This window comes from Brachycentrus maculatus, unplaced genomic scaffold, assembly GCF_059751285.1.
Source record: "Brachycentrus maculatus isolate JH-2025_06_01 unplaced genomic scaffold, ASM5975128v1 h1tg000561l, whole genome shotgun sequence".
NCBI classification, from domain to species: Eukaryota; Metazoa; Arthropoda; class Insecta; order Trichoptera; family Brachycentridae; genus Brachycentrus; species Brachycentrus maculatus.
In genome coordinates this window covers 92,247-107,349 of record NW_028281304.1, presented here as the reverse complement: position 1 = coordinate 107,349, position 15,103 = coordinate 92,247, and the positions used below count along the sequence as shown (strand labels likewise).

The 15,103-nt window shown below is 29.5% G+C and overlaps 1 protein-coding gene and 1 long non-coding RNA gene across 2 annotated transcripts in view; one reads left to right on the top strand and one right to left on the bottom strand.

The window, feature by feature from the left end:
• Positions 1-170: 170 nt before the first annotated feature.
• LOC148301452 (phospholipase B1, membrane-associated-like) overlaps positions 171-15,103 on the bottom strand; it is a 67,542-nt gene continuing 52,609 nt past the window's right edge. The window contains exons 4-8 of the mRNA XM_088273219.1: positions 12,838-13,007; positions 8,464-8,680; positions 6,708-6,856; positions 4,644-4,812; positions 171-1,190 (exon numbers count right to left, since the gene is read on the bottom strand). Of these exons, the coding sequence (XP_088129345.1) occupies positions 1,030-1,190; positions 4,644-4,812; positions 6,708-6,856; positions 8,464-8,680; positions 12,838-13,007 (866 nt within the window). The 3' untranslated portion in view covers positions 171-1,029. The remainder of the gene's footprint in view (positions 1,191-4,643; positions 4,813-6,707; positions 6,857-8,463; positions 8,681-12,837; positions 13,008-15,103) is intronic.
• Positions 6,821-12,474, top strand: LOC148301453 (uncharacterized). Its single transcript, XR_015838787.1, has 3 exons — positions 6,821-7,019; positions 8,501-8,711; positions 11,427-12,474. It is a non-coding gene; the product is annotated as an uncharacterized LOC148301453 (long non-coding RNA).

Here is a 15,103-nt window from a genome sequence, read left to right as displayed (position 1 = left end):
GTATGGCCAAATTGATTCATAAATACAAAGAAAGAATAATTTGTTATTTTTTAAACTAAAAATGTACAACACCATTCATTAACATTGCTTAAAAATATTTTTCATATTCTAGAAAATATTTAAAGATTTTTTTCCTCGACGTAGAAAACAATCGTGCATTATTTTATTAATTTATTTGTAAGATAAATGTATACTCTGGGAGGCCTGTTTACAACTACGTTATACAGTATATTTCAACCCATTGTAATCCAAAACAAAAATCAATATATTGGTTTCGATTACTTTAAGTATTTTTGTAAACGCTTTACATAATATTGATGACCAATGGCATAACATTAGTATCTTTTGATGTCCAGTGGCATAACATTGGTATCTATTGATATCCAGTGGTATGCCACTGTCTATATCTATTGACTTATTAACATAACATTGTTATCGATTGATATACAGTGGCATAACATTTTTATTTACTGATGTCCAGTAGCATAACATTGTTTTCTATTGATGTGCAGTGGGATCACATTGTATTGTACTAATAAACAGTGGCATAACATTATTATCATTTAATGTCCATGGGCATAACATTGTCATCTATTGATATATAGTGGCATAACATTGTTATCTTTTGATATCCAGTGGCATAACATTTTTATCTATTGATGTCTTGTAGCATAACATTGTATTCTACTGATGTACAGTGGCATAACATTTATATCTATTTATGTCTAGTGGCATAAAATTGTATTCTATCTATGTCCAGAAGCATAACATTGCTATCTTTTGATGTCCAGTGGTATAAATTTGTCATCCACTGGTGTACAGTGGCATAACATTATTATCTTTTGAAGTCCAGGGGCATAACATTATTGTCTATTGATATCCAGTGGTATAACATTGTTGTCTATTGATGTCCAGTGGCATAACATTATTATCTATTGATGTCCAGTGGCATAATATTGTCATCTACTGATATACAGTGATATACATAACATCATATTCTACTGATGTCTAGTAGCATAACATTGGTATCTATTGATGTCCAGTTGCGTAATACGTTTTGGTGTTTTTAGCCGTGAAGAAGTACGGAGTTCTCTCTGTAGGGCAGACAAACCTTTGCATTATGTAATCCATTTTGACCGATGTTTTATTCCCAACCGGTTCCAGCATGTTATTCCATAGCAAGTTTGCAGCTGGAACAAAAAAAAACAAATAATTAAGTTTCTTTTTCAAACCCTTATCCGCACCCCTGTGGTGCTTAGGGCAGTGCATCATATAAACGCAGTGTTATCTTGATCGTTAACACATGAAGGAAAGGTGATCGGCCCTTCGCTTCAGGTACACGTCCAAGGTAGTATTGAATAAATATAATGAAAAATTCACTTTTTCTAATTCTAGTGATTCTTGTACAATGTTCCAGAATTTTATCATATATGTAGAACCAAGAATACGAGTAGTGTAGTTGTCAATCATGGGTAGAATGGGTGAATGTTACATGTTTGTAGAGTGATTACTTAAACCAGTCTATGACGGTCGTAAGCCCCGTAAATGCCCAGACTTCCATATTCTTCTTCATCTACGTTGAGATGTCAAAAAAAAATTCAAAATAATTTCAAATTGAAATTGAAATTATTAATTTAATCGATAAATGTGGATTTCAGTACGCTTGTTATTTTATTAAACAATTATCATTTTATAAATATTTTCACAAAATCATTAAATCCTATCATTCCATAAATTACATTATATCGCATCGTCGAGTTCAACTGTTGATAAATTAATTGACAACGCTACTCATTATAACAAATAAAATAAGCAAATATGTTTATTTAGACTATGCAGTGCAGATACTGTAAAATCTAATTTATCATCGTTGTTATTTACAATTTTACAAGCGATTAGTCAAATAAATTATTTAAATCTAAAAATTTAATATAATACAGACATATTTTATTTATTGTTTCGGCATTAACTTTGTGGTAAGACTTGTTACAATGATTAAAGAAAACACTTGTTTTTTACCACTTGAGTTTTATTATAGACTACATGTTTCAGAAGTTAAACTTCCATCACTCAGGTTTGTGTAATAACTAAAAAAAAAAAAAAAAGTTATTATACAGACCTGAATGATAGAAGTTTAACTTCTGAAACATGTAGTCTATAATTAAACTCATGTGGTAAAAAACAAGTATTTTCTTTAATCATTAAATACGGAGTATGGTTGGAACTAAAAAAGGTCGGATCATTCAGCAAATAAATTAAGAAAAAAGTGAAATTGTTACAGTCTGACTATAAAGGTGGACCGTAATTCTACTTTCATCAAAAAGTTCCCGGAATGTGATCAGAAATTTAAAAATACAAAATTTTTCATCAAAATCGCCATTGTCCCCTTTAAAGTACTCCCCATCGACTTCAACGCACTACCAGCGCTTGATCAATCCTCGAAACAATTTCTAGAATCGGTTTTTGGTATGGCCATCAGAGCCATCTTCGATTTTTCCATGATCTCATCTCGGATGCTGTAACGCGTTCCGGAAGCGGTTTCTTGAGTCGACCGAATAGGAATATCGTTGTCGAAACACTTTTCTAGCATTTTCAATGTCATCGCACCACTAAAGCTGCAAAATTTAATTAAAACTCGTTGTAGCAAATTCCATTACATTACATATTTCATAAAAAATTGTAAAAAATCGAAAACACGCCCAATCGCAGAAGTACTCAGTACGGCGTCACTTTTACAAATGTCAAGTTATCAAGCTGAAAATTTCATGGAATACCAATGACAGATGTAGCAACCTAAGAAAAAAACTCAAATCGGGTGACTGAGAACGCCGATGAGAACACGATAGTGATTCCGGGAGCTTTTTGATCAAGGTAGTATATTACGAAGTCAAGTTGATACCGTATCAATCCGATGCGGTGCCCTACGAACTATTTCAATGCGGACATAGGACAAATAGAAAATAAAATCTTTACAACTTATTTAAAAAAAATCTAAAATAGTTTTTTTTTTAAATCTTTATAACTTATTTTATATAAACCTAAAATAAATCTTATTTTATAAAACCCTAATGACTAATTTTACAAAATCTAAAATCATTTCCTTGTAACTAATTTTACAAAATCTAAAATAAGATCTTCAAAACTAATTTTACAAAATCTATAAACAGATCTTTAAAGATAATTTCACAAAATCTAAAAGAAGATCTTTAAAAAAACTAATTTTACACTATTGTCTGATTTAAATTAATTGTTGAGCTTTTTAAAGTTGTAAAATAAAAAAACAAAGATGATTCATATAATTGAACTTTCCACTTCATTTAAATGTGTTTTCGCTATATTAGAGGCACTGCGAATATGTTGTGTCCTTGTAGTAAAGTCTAATTAAGAAGCTCGTGTTATCAGAGTTAATGGCGAATAGTAGTAAGGGTTTAGACGGAACATATGTTAACGTATGTTTACGAAGGGTTATTCTAAGTAAATTGCCCAAGTGGCGTCTACAGTCTACATATAAATTGAATAGTTCTCATCTCACTAGCAGAAAAGGGTTTGAAAACTTGAATCAGGATTATGGTTTTGATTGTAATACTTGACTAAATCCTTGAAAACTTAAATCTTCTTGATTTGTCTGACACAAAGAGATTACTTTGATTTTCATTAAAAAATATACCAAGAATAACATGCGGGATTTTCATCAATAAGTATACCAAGAATAACATACGGGATTTTCATCAAAAAGTATACCAAGAATAACATGCGGGATTTTCATCAAAAAGTATACCAAGAATAATAAACGGGAATTTCATTAAAAATTATACCAAGAATAACATGCCGGATTTTCATCAATAAGTATACCAAGAATAACATACGGGATTTTCATCAAAAAGTATACCAAGAATAACATGCGGGATTTTCATCAAAAAGTATACCAAGTAAAACATGCCGGATTTTCATCAATGAGTATTCCAAGAATAACATGCTTGATTTTTATCAATAAGTATACTAAAAATAACATTAAGGATTTTCATCAATAAGTATACCAAGAATAACATACGGGATTTTCATCAAAAAGTATTCCAAGAATAACATGCGGGATTTTCATCAAAAAGTATATCAAGAATAACATGCCGGATTTTCATCAATGAGTATTCCAAGAATAACATGCTTGATTTTTATCAATAAGTATATTATGAATAACATGAAGGATCTCATCAATAAGTATACTAAGAATAACGTGCGGGACTTTCATTAATAAGTATACCAAGAATAACATGCTTGATTTTTATCAATAAGTATATTAAGAATAACGTGCGGAACTTTCATTTAAAAGTATACCAAGAATTACATGCGGGTCTCTCATCAAAAAGTTTACCAAGAATTACATGAGGGTCTTTCATCAAAAAATATACCAATAATTACATGAGGGACTTTCATAAAATAGCATGCCAAAAATTACGTTAGGGTCTTTCATTAAGAAGTATACCAATAATAATATGGGTGAATTTCATCAAAAGGTATATCAATAATTATATTATGAGAGACTTTAATCAATATTTCAAAAAAGTGTATAACTATATATATATATTAAGAATTACAAGGGACTATCATAAAAAAAAGATTATACCAAGAATAACATGAGAACGTACCAAGAGCGTGTCCTTTTTGGGAGAAGTGGAAACAGTCGTGAGTGACGAAGGTAGTGTCGATGACCTCCTCGTACCTTCTCTCCTTCTCACGTGGGAGATTGAAAAGCTTCATGAAAGGTTGCAGGACTACTGTGAAGTCGTCTTTCTTGTCATATCTCCCAGAATCCACCTGAAAAATCCTGTGCGTCTTAAAAAGCTCAACACTCTACATGTACACAATACCCATATTTTTTTTTTTCAAATATAAATATTTTTTTTAAACATAAAAGAGTTGAAGAGTTGTTAGGTCGCAACTTAATTTTCTCTAAATCCAGGTTACATTTTACGTAATTGAGTTTTTTTAAACACCATTTTTGCATTGAAAAAATTATTTTTTTCTTCGAAATAATTATATGGTTTTGTAAAGAAAAAAGTTATTAAAAGGAAGAGTTAAAAAAAAATTAAAAAGTTAAAAATATTTTCTATATACATAAAATATTTTTATAACCCTTTACACCATTGGGTAATGCGGATAAGGGTCTCATATATCCAAACACCTTTTCAAATGTGATTTAGAGTTACGCCTATCTTTATCTTTACCTTTTAATAACTTTTTTCTTTCCAAAATCATATAATTATTTCGAATAAAAACTCATTTTTTCCATACAAAAACAATGTTTTAAGAAAAAAATCAATTACCTAAAATGTTACCATGATTTAGAAAAAAATAAGGTGCGACTAAACGAATACTGGGCCTTAAATACTGTGTTTACTTAAACAAAATATTTTTAAAAATAAGAATTAAATAATTTTGCATTTTATCATATTTCCGACAATTTCATACAAGTAAGCTTTAATATACAATTCTAGAAATAACTGACAAAGAGTTTATTGAAAGCTCCAGATAACATTGTGCATTCATTCAATTATGAGTAACTGTATGAAAATAAACTCTATTTGATAAGCATTCGTATATTTATTGAGATAAATGTTTCTTCTATATTCCTTATCAATGTATAATACAACAAAGTGTATTGAACATTTAAAAGTTATTTTATTAATTTATTTACTTATTGAATAATTTTTATAGCTCCCTTTCGTGAGAAAGCACCTAATAGTAATTTCAACATTGAAAAACAACGATTAATTATAAGCAAACATCTAGCATACATCGCTTTGCCGCTCATTCTTCAAAGAGATCGGAAATCGACTGCATGCAGTCTATTTTCATCCTTCTTCTGCCAACTCCGTGCTTCACATCCATACATTACATATATTTACATTGCTTAGTATAATAAACGTTTTACCAATTCCTTTAAAAATAATATTTTTTGTTTAATTTACAATAATTAAGAAAATACTTCATAAATTAATTATACCTTCAATTTAATATCTTCTTCATTTTCTAACCCTTATCCGCACACATTGGTGCATTAAAGCACTGCATCGTATTGCCACAGTGTTATCTCGATCGTTACTTACATGAAGGCAAGACGATCACTCCTGCGCTTCAGTGACCAATCCAGGATAATTTCAACCAAATATCAGAGTGTAAAATCACCAATATTTATTTTTACCACCGTCTGGGAATTGAACCCGGGACCTCCAGTATGGCTAAACACCCTAACCATTACACCACGGAGGCGGGCATGTAAAACATACTAACTACAATAAATAAGCTGATATAAGACAAGACACATACATCAATATATGTATATGTATACAATACATACACTAAAGTTTTTGTTTTGTTGGGTCAACTCAGTTGGCGTGCGAATACTTTTTTAATACCACATGAGTTTCTTTTATTATGACGACTAGTTTCGGAAGCTATGCTTCCATCTTCAGGTCTAAATATAAACTATGTTTTTTTTTATATTTAGACCTGAAGATGATAATCGTCATAATAAAATAAACTCAAGTGGTATAAAACAAGCATTTTTCTTATGCAATTTTTTATCATATTTTACCACAAAGTAAATGCCGAAATAATAAATAAAATACATAGCAAGTATTTCCCCTAAAAATACAACGTTAACGAGATCTATCGGTTTAGACAATAAACTAATTAGCCAAGTTCCTTACCAATGCTTGCAATCCTCGCTGGTAGCTTACGGCAAGTTTCGCTAGATGGCTAACGTGATCGTAATTTCCTTTGTGGAAACACAAGCAAAACAGCCTGTGAAGTACGTGGCACATCGGAGAACGTTTCACGCGAACCGAAACAGTGACATCTGAAAAAAATTAATAATGTTATTGACAATATTTTCAGTGTGTGCAAATACTTGTTCACAAATCGGGATTATCACCAATTATAGGAATTATTTTTCATATTATTTATTGACATCTTAGCATAGACGAAGAAGAATATCTAAGTCTGGGCATTTACGGTCACAGGTTGGTTTAAGTGATCACTTTACTCACGGGTGACATTCACCAATTCTACCCACTATTGACAACCACACCACTCAAATTCTTGGAAGTTCTATATATATGAACCAATTTAAACTAAAATTTAATTAATTCTAAACTTTAAATTTTTTACCTTGTTCTTGAATCACTAGAATTTTACTGGAGACATCTATTGCTGAGATTAAAGAAACTTTTGATTGAGCAGAAACTCTTTTATTTGCATGTGAGGTCCGAATGCTGAATAATAATCACAAACATGAGAAATGCCAGAAAATATCCTTTTCATTTTATTATTTTAGCTTATAATTTGACCAGTTATTTATTTACAACATTTTGAGTGTGTCCATATACTTGTTCACTAATCTGGATTATCTCCAATTATACCAGATATTTTGCATATTCTTTTTTGACATCTCAACATAGGTGAAGAAAAATATGGAAGTCTGGGCATATAAGTAAATGCTCAGACCTCCATATTCTTCTTCATCTATGTTGAGATTTAAAAAAATAATATGAAAATAACTCATTTAATTGGAGATGATCCAGATTTGTGAACAAGTATTTGGACACACTCAAAATGTTGTAAACTCTATACTGCTTTAAGTAATTTTTGACGTTAAAGGGTGCATATGTAAAAGATACTAAAATATTTTTCCTAGCTGATTTTTTCAGTACGTTTGTGCATTCATTTTTGGGGAATTACAATCAAATGTGTGTCTTTATTGGATACCAGGTTTAGAAAGGTCCTGGGAAAGTTTTTTGCAAGTTATCCATCCATATGTAAAACATAATAAAATATTTTTCAAGCTTATTTTTTTCAGTTACAGCAAATAAAAACCTATCAGTGGAAGCTGAACTGGCAGTGCACAACGGAGTCCTGGTGCCAACTTTAATGTATGGAAGTGAAACATGGAGTTAGCAAAAGAAGGATGAAAGAAGACTGAATGCAGTCGAAATGCGATCTCTCATAAGAATGTGCGAGAAAACGATGTATGATAGATGTTCGAATAGTGAAATAAGGAATAAATGCAAAGCTGAGATAAGCATTATCGATAAAATTAAGAAAGGTGTGTTGAGATGGTTTGGACATGTAGAACGAATGAGTGAGGAAAGAACGGTAAATCAAATTTATGAGCCGAATAAAATTGGGAAAAGAAGCAGAGGAAGCCCGAGAAAAACATGGCACGATCAGGTATGCCAAATACTTGAATGTGGTCAGGTTAGGAGTCGTAACAATCGGCGGGTATGTATGACGAGATGCATGAACGTAGAAGAGGCGAAGAATGTTTGCAAAGACAGAGTGGTGTGGCGTTCTATTCTCTTTGCCTACCCTTACAGGAAGCGGCGTGATGGTTAGTTAGTTAGTTAGTTTTTGATTTATTACATTGTTTGTGCATTAATTTTCAGGGAATTTCAATCAAATCTATACCTATATTCGATACCAGGTTTATAAAGGTCCTCGGAAGGTTTTCTTGCAGGTAATCCAGGCCCTGTTGGATATTTCTCACGAAAGACGATGCGGACGCCAGATTATTGTTGAAGCATTCCAGAGAGCAAGCATCATTGGCCCCAAAGAAGACCGTCACAACTTTCCAGTCTTCCCTGAAATTTACCTTTGGATCCCTTTTCATACGATTAACCAGGATCTGTAACCAAATTAATTAGAATAAATTCGTGGTAAGTGGATAAAAATTATAGTAAAATATATATAAGCCATATTAAAGTTTTTTTTTTAATTACCTAACGTCCAAGTGACTCTGAAATCTAGCCACGGCTTGTGCAACACCGTTTATCATTTTATTAAAATCAAACACTTGAATATACCACCTTATCGAGTTTTATTTTTATTTACGACTAGTTTCGAAAACGACAGATGTTTTCATCTTCTGGTACAAATTAAAACCGTTTATCATGTCCCTATTCAGGTTTCAACTTTATAAGTTTCATGGCCTATGCCTACTCGTGAGTGGATTTACTCTTTATGTTTAAAGTTACTATAATTTCATGTAATTCATAAGTGAAAATTCTAGGCAAATTAAAAAATTACTTTAATTTTACTTCGTAAATACCACTATTTCTTACATGTATTGTATTAATGTATTCCGATGCATAGAAAAATGTGTAAAAAAAAGGTTTTAAGAAATGATAGTATTTACCAAGTGAAATTTTATTTAAAAATATATAAATTACCAAAAATTAACCGACGAATCAATTAATGAAAAAATATTTCAATTAACTTTGCTTTAAATATTCAAAATTCCTTTTTTTGTTATCACTGCTAATCATTAAGATATTTTATACTATAAAACTATAAATACACCATATATATATATATATATATATATATATATATATATATATATATATATATATATATATATATATATATATATATATATATATATATATATATATATATATATATATGTATTTATATATATATATATATATATTTATATATATATATATATATATATATATATATATATATATATATATATATATATATATATATATATATATATATATATATATATATATATATATATATATATATATATATATATATATATATATATATATGTATATATATATATATATATATATATATATATATATATATATATATATATATATATATATATATATATATATATTTATATATATATTTATATACAGCAGAATAACGGCATCTTTACGTTAGTAAATGATTTCATTAACAATTTTTATTCATAATATGAACGAGAAACAAAAATAATGACTTTGTTCATTTAATGTATCACAAAAATGATACTAATAAATGTACATACATACATTTACACATATATGACAATACATGCGTGTAGTATGATATCATATTTTAATTATACATATGGTACGTATACAATACGTCCATGACCGCTACTTGGGTACATGTTTTATGATATATAGGTTGGTTCTAAAGAAACAGTTTTTTTTAGTATTTTTATTTTATTAATGGTATATTAAAGAAATTATTTGGGCTGAAATGTATCGATGTTTGTCTGAGTGATTGTATTTACATAAACATTGAATGAATCAATTCTAGATAGATAGGAATGCATTTTAGGAATGAATTTTCACAAAAAGGAAAGACATTTTCTTCACAAGACATTTTCAAAAAACGGCGACTGATTGATGCGGTTCTTTTTTTTATTCAAACCCTTATCCGCACCCCAATGGTGCATAAGGCACTGCATCATATAAACGCAGTTTTATCTTGATCGTTAACACATTAATGAAATGTGATCAGCCCTCCGCTTCAGGTACCAGTCCAGAATAATATTGAATAAATATAACAGTGAAAAAAATCCCTTATTTTTATTTAACCCCCCCCCCCTGGGAATCGAACCCGGGACCTTAATAACGGTAGTCGAGCGTAGTGACTATTACACTATGTATAGTTCATGTATTCATGTGTAGTTAACTCAGTTACAGCTTACAATGATTAAAGAAAACACTTGTTTTTTACCACTTGAGTTTTATTATAGACTACATGTTTCAGAAGTTTAATAACATATATTATACAGACCTGAATGATGGAAGTTTAACTTCTGAAACATGTAGTCTATAATAAAACTCAAGTGGTAAAAAACAAGTGTTTTCTTTAATCATTGTAACATGTCTTACCACAAAGTTAATGGCGAAACAATAAATAAAATATCAGTTATAGCTTAATTTAAAAAGGGTAGTTTAACAAAACGATTTACTTGTACTCTCGAATATTTCAATAACTTTTAAAGTTGCTCATAGCAGTGCAAAAAATATGTTTTTATTTAAAATGTATTCACAATTATTTAAACGTAGTTATTAAATTATCAATTTATCATGATAATATGAAAAATTTCTTCTTAATAAATTGGAATTTCTAAACATAAATTTTAATTATTATACCAATTGGAATAAAATAAGCCTGTTCACTCCGCCTCAAGGATAAAATTATTAATACAATATAAATCGAACGTCAAGCATCGAGTAAAATATAGCTTACTTTAACCTAATTTATTATCTTTAAACACCCTGTGTTTATAATATGCTCAAGTACAATGTATATTCTACGCAATCTTAAGTAGATTTTAATGTTAGGGACCTATCGGACTAGTGATTTTTTTGTATTTTAAGAATTTTACGAATTTAATAATATTTAATGTTTTTACTATTTTTTTAAAGAAGAATTCGTGTGGTTGCCAATCATTGGAAGAATGTGGAATGTTACACGTGTATGAAGTGGTGACTTAAACCAGTCTCTACTTAGCAGTTATTTACATTAACATTTGCTTATATAAAAACAAATAATAAAAAAACTTATAAGTGGATAACTCAAAATAAAACATAAAATATTGGTATAATATAAATTTAAAATTATGTTTTCAGGTATGAAAAATAAACCGGGGAGAATCACATACATTTTATCAAGGTCTCTACAAAATAAATATTAAAAAAAACTCGACTCAACCACAGGTGATGATGATGATAACTTGAACTTGAAAAAATGTGCCAATTAAATAACAAATACACATCTTCTAAAATTTGAGTAGTGTGGTTATCAATCATGAGTAGAATAGTGAATATTCCATGTGTCGGGTTGTGGTCCCCTGGTTAGTGTCGCGGACTCTTGAGTCTTGAGTTAGAGTTTCTCGGTTCGCACCCACTCTACCACAATTTGATACCTATTTTAAAAATTGACAGAAATAGTATGAAATTGAAGTATTTTTGTAAATAATAAAGAACACAAATATTTCTCTTTTTCAAAAATAAAAATACGTGTTTAAAGTGATAATTTAAACAAGCCTATGACAGGTTGTAAGCCATGCACCCAGACTTCCATATTCGTCTTCATCTATGTTAAGATGTCAATATAAATAACTCCTTACTGAGATTTGTGAAGAAAGTGATAAAAATATGAAGTTTTATAAAAATTTAAGGTGGTAAAAATATGATAAAAGCGATAAAAGACAGATTTGCGTCGATTCTCAGTGTCGCGTCCGGCGATAGTGTGAAAGGTGTTGTAGCTATGCATTCTAGGTCATTTTAGAATGGCTTTACGTAATGTGCCGATATTAGTGATTTACTTGTTACATAAAACTTTTTGTTTTTGTTTTGTTAATAACATATTTATCTCAGCACATGAATCTCTAGGTTAGTAGGTCTGGGACAACTCATTGATAACAGCAAAACCATATTATTTATATTAAAATCTCAACACTCGTGAAGAAGAATAATGTCAAGGCATTAACAGGGCTTACGACATGTCACAGGCTGGTTAAAGTGATCAATTTATACTTAAATACGTGTAAAATTCGCCATTTTACCTTTGATTGACAACCAGACTACTCAAATTTCGAAAGCTATGTTTATCGTATAAGTATACAACGGAGTCCTGGTCCGTATAGAAGTGAATCACGCAGTTGAAAGAAGGAAGAATGCAAAGAAGATATATATGTATATATATATATATATATATATATATATATATATATATATATATATATATATATATATATGTGCAATATATATATATATATATATATATATATATAAAAAATATATATATATATATATATATATATATATATATATATATATATATATATATATATATATATATATATATATATATATATATATATATATATATATATATATATATATGAATGAATAATCTTGTGTTTTAATTTTCTGAACACATTCCGGGGACTTTAAGATAAAGCTTGTATATATGAATGGATATTAAATGAAACGACGGTATATAAAATGTCCAACAAATAAATAAATAAAGTCCTACCTTGGCTTGAAGAAGCGCGTCCATGGCTGAAGATACCGGAAACCCGATGTTCATATGGGAGTTGGGAGATCTGTATTCTCCAGTGCCCGTGGAAAATCCGGTCACTCGGGGGTTGAACTCTCTCAGAATATTAGGAAATGTCAAAACCTCCCTCCAGTTTGAATCTCCCCCTGAAATCAATTCAAAGTGTCTTTATTTTATTTAACCCATTCCCATATCATTTTTTATAATGTGTATTCAAATATAATTGAATGTAAAAGACATGTTAGACATTAATTACCTTTGTTTATTTCAATTTAAATTTTTGCATAAATTATTTATTAAAATAACAGATCTAAGTACCTTCTTCTTTTAAACGTATAAATCATATAGTACATATTAACTAGCTTTTTCATTTTATTTTTTTTATTATTTTGTTTTTCTGTTAAAATCAAATATTGGTTGTTTATATTAGCACTTTCAAAATTGTTTTATTTCTGATATCTATTGTAGTCTTGCAAGTACCATTTTGTTAAAAACTAAAATGAAATACATACCCACACACAGGTCATGCCTTTGTGGGATCTATTGTTGTATTAAAATGTTTTTGTACTTGTAATTATAATACATTGTGAAATGCAAAATAATTTTAATTAAATAAGGAAAGAACATGTATCCCCGAAAGTTAAAAAGTTGCTCCATCCGGAGGGGAGGTGATATGGTTTGTCAAACAATGAGGCGCTAATCGGAAGGCGGATCTAAGATCATTGCATAAATGCAAGTTTTAAGTTTCAAGAATTAGTGCAATATGGATGATTAATAATAGGTAGAATGGTGAATATTACACAAGTGTTTAAAGTGATCGCTTTTGACAGCCAAATACCTGGTCGTAAGCCCTGGAATTCTACGACTGCTATGTATACATGTTTCATATCAAGATTCAAACACAGATTCAAATAAAACATCTTTAATTACTTAAAATAAACGAAAATCCACTTAATGATATATTAACCTTCTACATAAGAAGTAGGGTTAACAATGAATGCAATTCCCATCCAAAAAATCCTTGGAATCCAACTGTCCATCATATCACTTATCGTTAGTTTTAAAAATGTCGATTTATCTGTTTTCCCTCCATTTGAAATATCAATAAATCATCCGTTACTTCTTTCTCATTTTTTTACAAATTTCAGTAGAAATATTGCCAATTAATTAAATAGATGTCATAATTACTCTATTGCAGAATAATACTTATTAAAGGCTAATTGGCTATGAATGAATTAAAACTTAATTGCCTCCCTGTTTTAATCAATAGTGTGTAGAAAATGCATTGTATGATTTAAAAGGTCAATTAAAAATCATAATTAACGAAAATTAAACATTTACATACTATTTTAAACATGCAATTGATTTCTGAGAATTTTTTTTGAGAACAATCTATTAGTACAAAAGAAATAATTTATTTGGGGTTATACGTTATAACTCATTAAAAAAAAACAATGATTCAAAGACATGCCAACCACACATTGAATTATCAGCGATCATGATTTGTCTGGTAAATATTTGATGCATTTTGTGCATCAAAGAACTGAAAGGTTTAAATGTTTGAGCCAGAATGAATAATTTGACTGTCTGTTGCCTTTTGTATGCTGACGATGGTGTTCTTCTTGTCGATAACAGAGAAGACCTGCAGGCATTGGTGACAAAACGCTCACTCCTTTCAACAACGTCATAAATAAAATAAAAGATTTTTCAGGATATCGTTCTCAAAGTCTTAATATATAATGAAATGTATTAAAAATAAATATCAAGCCACTTATTGAATTTTTTACTGTGCAACAGATCTTTTTAGGTAAAACTTGAAGGTTTTTTCTCCATTTGAAAAATATTAAGTATATTTAAAAAAATAATTAAACAACACCCTTTCATAAAAATACAAAAATAACACTTTCTTCACATACACACACACACACACATACAACACACACACACACACACACACACACACACACACACACACACACACACACACACACACACACACACACACACACACACACACACACACACACACACACACACACACACACACACACACACACACACATGTACATTTTTTCTCATAGATATGTGTTCATTTGCTATATCTTCACTAAATATTTTGTTCTAATATTTATGTTTCTGTGGTTAACTAAGTTTTGCTTGTTTAATGTATATCTTTTAATGTTTAGTTTTATATATCATACACCTAGATCAAAACTGTTTCAACTCAAAATTTATGATTTTT